At 38.5% G+C, this 9,114-nt stretch overlaps 1 protein-coding gene across 4 annotated transcripts in view; it reads right to left on the reverse strand.

The window, feature by feature from the left end:
- LOC116354754 (alpha-2-macroglobulin-like) overlaps positions 1-3,146 on the reverse strand; it is a 22,724-nt gene extending 19,578 nt beyond the window's left edge. For 2 of the 4 annotated variants that reach the window (XR_004203968.1, XR_004203969.1), the window contains exon 1: positions 2,913-3,146. Coding sequence is in view for 2 of the 4 variants with exons in the window: in XM_031795874.1 (XP_031651734.1) it covers positions 2,913-2,995 (83 nt within the window). In the remaining 2 variants the exon portion in view is untranslated. The remainder of the gene's footprint in view (positions 1-2,912) is intronic. The other 2 variants (XM_031795874.1, XM_031795875.1) reach the window with 1 other exon arrangement.
- Positions 3,147-9,114: the final 5,968 nt, after the last annotated feature.

Here is a 9,114-nt window from a genome sequence, read left to right on the forward strand (position 1 = left end):
TAATAATACTTAAGTGGCAGTGTACTCAAACAGCTCTTTAGTTCCTTTGTACCCTACTGATTTTTTAAAGTTGGGGACAAAGTGACCATATGTCTCTGGCTATGTGCCCCACTCAGTCCAATGGAGGGCACAATTGATTCTGTTTTGGAGAGTGTAGGAATGGATACCAATGAGTTGTTTTCATGGACTGTCAACCATGTGTTGGGGATGATTAAACAGAGGGAAAGTGAAGGAAATCAGACCAAAAGGGGGAAGTGTTTCAACATCTAAGATGCACATACAGTGCATTTGTATTCAGACCCCTTGACTTTTCACATTTCTTTACTTTGGACTTATACTAAAATGGCTTAAATGTTTTATAATTGAATTTACCACAGGTAGATGCCAATCAAGTTGTAGAAACATCAAGGATTATCCATGGAAACAGGATACACTTGAGCGCAATTTATTAATTTAACCAGGCATGTCAGTGAAGAACAAATTCTTATTTACAATGACGGCCTACCGGGGAACAGTTGAGTGGCCCAGCCAGAGCCCTGACTTGAGCCCAATCGACATCAAAGGAAAGACCTGAAAATAGCTGTGAAGAGATGCTCCCCATCCAACCTGAAAGAGCTTGAGAGGATCTGCAGAAAAGACTGGGAGAAACTCCCCAAATACAGGTATGCCAAGCTTGTAGTGTCATACCCAAGAAGACACGAGGCTGTAATCATGGCCAAAGGTGCTTCAACAAAGTACTGAGTACAGGGTCTGAATACTTACCGTTGAAGTCAGAAGTTTACATACATCTTAAAGCATTTGTCTAACTCAGTTTCACAATTCCTGACATTTAATCCTAGTAAAAATTCCATCTTAGGTCAGTTGATCACCACTTTATTTAAGAATGTGAAATGTCAGAATAATAGTAGAGTGATTAATTTCAGCTTTTATTTATTTCGTCACATTCCCAGTGGGTCAGAAGTATACATACACTCAATTAGTATTTGGTAGCATTGCCTGGCAATTGTTGAACTTGGGGCAAACGTTTTAGGTAGCCTTCCACAATAAGTTGGTTGAATTTTGGCCCATTCCTCCCGACAGAGCTGGTGTAACTGGCTCAGGTTTGTAAGCCTCCTTACTCGCACATGCTTTTTCCAGTTCTAGCAACACATTTTCTATAGGAAAATGAGGTCAGAGCTTTGTTATGGCCACTCAAATACCTTGACTTTGTTGTCCTTAAGCCATTTTGCAACAACTTTGGAAGTATGCTTGGGGTCATTGTCCATTTGGAAGACACATTTGCGACCAAGCTTGAACTTCCCAACTGATGTCTTGAGATGTCGCTTCAATATATCCACATCATTTCCCTACCTCATGATCCCATCTATTTTGTGAAGTGTACCAGTACCTCCTGCAGCAAAGCACCCCCACAACATGCTGCCACCCCCATGCCTCGTGGTTGGAATGGTGTTCTTCGGCTTGCGAGCCTCCCCCTTTTTCCTCCAAACATAACGATGGTCATTATGGCCAAACAGTTCTATTTTTGTTTAATCAAACCAGAGGACATTTCTCCAAAAAGTACAATCTTTGTCCTATGTGCAGTTGCAAATTGTAGTCTGGCTTTATGGTGGTTTTAGAGCAGTGGCTTCTTCCTTGCGGAGCGGCCTTTCAGGTTATGTCGATATAGGACTCGTTTTACTGTGGATATACTTTTTTACCCGTTTCCTCCAGCATCTTCACAAGGTATGTTGCTGTTGTTCTGGGATTGATTTGCACTTTTCGTACCAAAATACATTCATGTCTAGGAGACAGAACGCGTCTCCTTACTGAGCGGTATGACGGCTGTGTGGTCCCATGGTGTTTATACTTGTGTACTATTGTTCGTACAGATTCACATGGCACCTTCAGGCATTTGGAAATTACTCTCAAGGATAAACCAGACTTGTGGAGGTCTACAATTTATTGGTCTTGGCTGTTTTCTTTAGATTTTCCCATGATGTCAAGCAAAGAGGCACGGAGTTTGAAGGTAGGCCTTCAAATACAGCCACAGGTACACCTCCAATTGACTCAAATGTCAATTAGCCGATCAGAAGCTTCTAAAGCCATGACATCATTTTCTGGAATTTTCCAAGCGGTCAACTTTGTGTATGTAAACTTCTGAAGCACCTTCTGCAACTTCTGAAGCACTGGAATTACAATTGTTGGATAAATGACTTGTGTCAGGCACAAAGTAGATGTCCTAACCAACTTGCCAAAACTAGTTTGTTAACAAGAAATATGTGGAGTGGTTGAAACACTTATGTTGCCGTCATTAACTTGGTTTATGTCAAATTCAACTGTATGTAACATGTGAGCGTTCTCTTTAATACATTTGCAAACATAAAAACAAAAAACATGGTTTGCTGTGTCTTTATGGGGTACGGTGTCTAGGTTGATATTTTTTATTAAATCAATTTTAGAATAAGGCTGTAACTTAACATTTGTTAAAAGTCAAGGGGTCTGAATACTTTCTGAATGCACTGTATAACAGCTATCACAAGTAGGATTTGTTCTATAGTTCAATTTGCCAGCATGTCTCATAACAAATGAAAAGCCTCACATGCAGAGAGATAGAGGTACTGTATGTATAACAGTGATGTCCTGTGGCATTACCACTCTTTTTTTGTATTATTCACAGATATAGATGCTTGCAATTATCTATTCAGTTGTCAGTGCAGTGAGCCTAGAAAATACTGTTTTATATTTAATATGTTTATAACTAAAATATGTATATCGTTTAGGTTGGCTATTCTACACCTGCATAGCGTGAATAATTCAGAGTATAATTAATTCCTACATTTGAAGTCTGTTGCATCCAGCCAGACATGTAAATAAAAATAGATGATTGTGTGTTTAATCTACTGCTTTCTACAAATGTGTTTTAGTGTACTTACGATTTGAAGGTGCTCGATGTCGCGGTTTGTATAATCACTGATGTGATCAATACAAAGAAAAGTACATTGAGAGCCATGGCCATAGCTTCGGTAAACAGCCAGTCTTCCTCCGCACTTCGTGATGCTCCCTTCTCTTCCTCGTCCAGGGAGATTGTCAGGAAAGTTGCACAAACGGTGCTATATATACCCAAATGCACCCTCCCGTGTCACTCCCTTCCAAATAGTTTGGAACACTGCAGCCAGCTCCCGTTTCCTCCCAATTACCGCTAAAGTCCTCAACTAGTCACAGCCCCCGACCAATGGGATGGTCAGAATGATGATGAAGTCACCTCAGGCTATTTTGGCCGGAACACCTGAGAGAAGAAATACCTATGTAGCCTGGCTAACCTGTCGATTTAGTCCACCTGTCAATTTAGCCATTATTCATGTGAAAAGCCACCATAGCCTACAGCTTTCTGCTTTGACTGATAAAATGCAACATATTAGCTAACCAACTTTACTTTACTATTGATATTTTTGACAACTTGTACTTTTACTTCACTACATTCCTAAAGAAAATGATGTACTTTTACTCCATATATTTTCCCTGACACCAAAAAGTACAGGTTACAGTTTGGATGCTTAGCAGGACAGGAAAATTGTCTAATTCACACACTTATCAAGAGAAGATACCTGCTCATCCCCATACTGCCTCTGATATGGCGGACTCACTAAACACATGCTTCGTTTGTAAATGATTTAAAAAAATTTAAAACAAGACAATTATGCTGTCTGGTTCCATTTATACTTGTACTTTTACTTTTGATACTTAAGTATATTTTAGCAATTACATTTACTTTTGATAGTTAAGTATATTTAAAAACCAAATACTTTGAACCTTTTACTCAAGTAGTATATTACTGAGTGACTTTCACTTTACTATTCATTTTCTATTAAGGTATCTTTACTTTTACTCAAATATGACAACTGGGTACTTTTTCCACCACTGGTTATTCTAAACATTTGTTTCTGGGTGCTGAAATTAGTCACATGTCAATGTGAACAGTTGTTATGCCATTATAATGTGGATATCAGGCCCCATGTTCCCCCAGGAATGAAGAGGAGTAAGTTAATAATGTGGATATCATGGAGAGAGTTTTCCATAAGCCAACCATGGCTGATATAAATAATATGACGATGGTGAAACAATGACATTCCCTAAAGAAAATATGTATGCTTGCTCGTCTTGAAGTATTATGATTTAGTTTAGTTTACTAGGATCCCCATTAGCTGCTGCACATGCAGTAGCCACTCTTACTGGGATCCACATAAAATACAGTCACATCTGAAATGTATTAGCACCCTTGATAAAGATGAGCAAAAAAGACTGTATAAAATAAATAATAAACACTGAGCTATAATGTATGCTCAATTTTTTTCTGAGAAAAATATTTACTTTAACAGGTATTGTTTTTGAAATCTTAAAAAGATAGGTGTGGCCAGTCCTTGCAACCATAGCTCTGTGTATGGATGCAGAGAACTCAACTAGTCGCAGCCTTCTGACCAATGGGACGGTCAGAATGACGACCAAAATACCCCCAGGCAAAAACATTTTTTTACACATGTTGGCAGTAACACTTGAGAGAAGAAATACCTGTTTAGCCTGGCTAACCTGTTGATTTAGCCCACCTATCGATTTAGACATTAGCCATGAAAAAGCCACCATAGCCTACTGCTATGTGCTTGGACGGATAAAATGCAACATATTAGCTCACCAATAGCATATTTATTTCCCATTGTGTGAGCAGGAAATGTCCTTTTCTAGTTTCACTATCTTCATATTATTTATATCAGCCATGGTTGGCCTATGCAAAACTCTCTCCATGATATCCACATTACTGAATAATTTAACAGTAAACCTAGTGGATCAATATACAACAACAAGTGTAATTTCATACAATGGCTATTGTATGCTCCAATGCAGGAGGATTAGGCCTCTTGTTATTCTAAACATTTGGTTCTGGGCGCCGAAATTAGCCTCCTGCAATCCAAAATGTGTTGTTAGGAATAATGTGGATATCAGGCCATGTTCCTTCAGGAACTAAGAAGATTAAGTAAATAATGTGGATGTCATGTAGAGAGTTTTGCATAGGCCAACCATGGCGGATATAAATTATATGAAGACATTGTGAAACTAGAAACGCTGTATGCTTTCTAGTCTTGAAGTATTATGGTTTAGTTTCATTTAGTTTATTAAGATCCCCATTAACTCTTCCTGGGTCCAACATAAAACTTAACATACAGTCACATCCAAAATTATTAGCACCCTAGATAAAGCAAAAATTACTATAAAATAAATTATACTGAGCTGTATTGTATGACCAAATTGTTTTGTATATATACAAAAAAATCCACATTGACACTTTATCCTTTCAAACCCTTCATTCTATGTTGTACAACCTAACAACTGTATATATATATATATTCAATTATATTATTTTATACTAATACAATTTCCTGGTAATGACTTAAACTACCCAAGGAGGTTCTGTCAAAATAACTATATTAAAATAGTTATTTTTTAAAACCAGACACTTTATCCTTTCAAACCCTTCATTCTATGTTGTACAATCTAACAAGTAAGTCATACCGTTACACACATGCTTCATTACACAATTTCATTCATGGAAATACTATCATCATAATAAAGCTTAAGTCTACAGGCAAGGTATTACTTCTGTCAACGTGACACATACACAAAGGATCTGTAGACACAAGAGGTAAATACATCTCAATGTTTAACCACTGTTTCCATAGCTCTTACCACAATGGGGTTGCATTGAAATACAGTACCAGTCAAAAGTTTGGACACGCCTACTCATTCAAGGGTTTTTTCTTTATTTTTACTATTTTATACATCGTAGACTAATAGGGAAGACATTAAAACTATGAAATAACACATATGGAATCATGTAGTAACCAAAGAATTGTTAAATAAATCAAAATATATTTGAGATTTGAAATTTGAGATTCTTCAAAGTAGCCACTCTTTGCCTTTGCACACTCTTGGCATTCTCTCAACCAGCTTCACCTGGAATGCTTTCCCAACTGTCTTGAAGGAGTTCCCACATATGCCGAGCACTTGTTGGCTGCTTTTCCTTCACTCTGCTGTCCAACTCATCCCAAACCATCTCAATTGGGTTGAGGTTGAGTGATTGTGGATGCCAGGTCCACATTCACAGATGTGACAGGCTTAAAAAAATAAAAAATAAAAAGTCAAAAAATATTATAATAATACATTTGAAAAAAACAAACAATTAATATGAAAGATTAAGAAAAATAATAAGTGTTTTCATTTTATTTTATTTATTCATTTTCCTTGGTGCATATATATATATATATATATATACATACATACCCACACATACACACACACACACATATATATATATATACATATATATATATACCCATACATACACACACGTACTCAAAAATAAAAATAGAAACACAAAAAAAACATATATAACACTTGCAGCAGCACTATCAAGGTTCTTATTAGCTATTTCTAGCCTTCGCTGAGACGACGGGCCAATAATTAGTTTTTAGATTTTACAGCACCTTACACAACATGTATCTGCACATTTCCCTAGTCACCCCGTTCACTCTGTCCAGTTTGAAATATAGTTGAATAGTAGAGACCAGAGTCTATCAAACTTGGGCTGTCTCTTGTGGAGGTCATAAGTGAGCTTTTCAAGAGGAAGAAAGTCAACAATCTGGTCAATCCACATTTTAAATGTAGGAGGGGTATTAGAGGCCCACAATAGAAGAATACATTTCTTAGCAAAGTATGTAATAGTCATAAGCAAATTTTCTCTGTCAGAATCTGGCAATCTCTCTACAGCTCCAAAATACATGCATATAGGTTCCACTTTCAGAGGTACATCTTTTACAGTTAGGAGACATATCTGTTTTCAATCTATGGAGTCTAAAAGGAGTATAATAAAATGTGTACAAAAATGTGTAGTTAGATTCTTTCATTTTTACATTAGTAGAGGCACAGTATACCCTGTTGCAAACCTCCGTCCATAACTCATCACTGATAGTCAGACCAAGGTCCTTTTCCCAAATTATTTTCAAAGGAGTAAAGGAGGAGTCTATAGATGTAAGATATTTTGTCTTTAATGGATTGTGCTGTGACAAGAAGGGTTTCAACTTCATTCAACTGAGTTCTAAACCTCCTCTTGGAGGTAAATGAGGAAATTACATGTCTAATTTGAAGATATTTAAAAAAATGGGATCTTGGCACATCAAATTCACTGCAGAGCTCTTGAAAGGATTTCAGTGTAGTGGTTTTCTGATGAAATAGGTCTGAAAAGGTCCTGATTCCTAGAGTATGCCAAAGATTAGTTGGCAAAGTTGGCATCCCTCAGGGCTTTTGGCAAGTCTGGGTTGCCTACTATAGGCGAGTGAGAACATATTTGGGAGGAAATGCCCAGGTATTTCTTACAGTCCCTCCACGCTAGTAGGGTGCTGTAAATCACAAAGGTTTTGGCTATGTTGCCCACTTCACTAAAGTTATTAATGAATATAATTGAGCTTAAGGGCAATGAACCACAGGATTGGGCTTCTATCTGAATCCACATTGACTCTTATCTGTTTGTGATCCATGTTAGCATGTTGCGGATTTGGGCAGACCAGTAGTACAATTGAAGGGAGGGAAGGGCAAGACCACCCTTAGATTCAGGTTTCGATAGAGTGGAAAACTTGATCCTAGGTTTTTTATTGCCCCATATAAATTTGGTGATGCTTTGGTTAGTTGTTTTGAAGAAGGAAACTGGGAGATAGCATGGGAGCATCTGAAATAAGTAGTTCAGTCTAGGGAGGACGTTCATACGGATGACATTAATTCTTCCTACTAAGCTAATTGGGAGGGAGATCCAGGTTTGGAGATCGTTCTTGATTCGATCCAGGAGTGTCAGATAATTTTCCTTGAAAAGGCTATTCAGATCTGGTGTTATGAAGATCCCGAGGTATTGAAACCCCTGTGTTTTCCATTGGAAAGGACATAGTGTCTTCATAGAGCTGGTGAGTGTAATATTGAGAGGGCAGACATTGGATTTGTTCAAACTGATCTTATAACCTGAAAACTTGCCATACTGAGCAATTGTGTCTAAAATGAGAGGGAGGGATTTCTCAGGGTTGGATATGTAGAGCAAGACATCATCCGCGTAAAGCGAAATCTTGTGCTGCAGGCCGCCTGCAGAAACACCCCTAATACTTGGATTGCTCCTTATCAGCTCTGCCAGAGGTTCCGCCCCCAACAAGTAGAGCAGGGGCGACAGCGAGCACCCTTGTCTTGTGCCCCATTCCAGAGGGAATCTGTCAGAGTTCAGTCCATTAGTAGTCACCATGGCATTTGGATGAGAGTATAGTGATTTGATCCATTTAATAACATTTGGGCCCATATTGAACTTTTCTAAGACTGAAAACAGAAAGCGCCACTCCATCCTGTCAAACGCCTTCTCAGCATCCAGTGAAGCCAGCAGGACAGGGGTCTTCTGTGCGTTTACTTGATCAATAATATCAAAAAGACGGCGAATGTTATCAGAAGAGTATCTGTCTCTAATAAATCCAGTTTGGTCCGCTTTTATTATTTTGGGAAGAAGAGTGTTTAGCCTTTTGGCGAGCAATTTGGTAATTATTTTATAGTCGAAATCCAACAAGCTTATGGGCCGGAAGGACGAGCAGGATAGGGGGTCCTTGTCCTTTTTTAGCAACACTGTAATGCGAGCTGTGTGCATTGAGTCTGGGAGAACTCAGTTTTTGCAAAAATCCTCCAGCATTGGCATGAAGACAGGGCTGAGCTGGGGCCAAAAAGCTTTGTAGAACTCTCTGGGGAATCCATCTGGGCCTGGGGACTTATTAGGTGGCATGGAGGTAATTGCCTCCAGGATCTCCTCAGGAGTGAAGGGGGAAATGAGATCTTCTTGGTCGGTCTCTGATAGTTTACGTAGCGAGATTCCCTCTAGGAAAGAGTGGAGTTCTGCCTCCGTGTGTTTTCTCTCAGAGGTATATAGTTTGCAGTAAAAATTATGAAAAGTGAAATTGATATTTTTTGGGTCATATGTGACCTCGTCCTCTACTGTTCGGATAGCCATGATTGTACACTCTGACTGCTCCTTTTTTTAATTGGTAAGCAAGCAATCTACTGGGCCTATTG

Source organism: Oncorhynchus kisutch, linkage group LG18, assembly GCF_002021735.2.
Source record: "Oncorhynchus kisutch isolate 150728-3 linkage group LG18, Okis_V2, whole genome shotgun sequence".
NCBI classification, from domain to species: domain Eukaryota; kingdom Metazoa; phylum Chordata; class Actinopteri; order Salmoniformes; family Salmonidae; genus Oncorhynchus; species Oncorhynchus kisutch.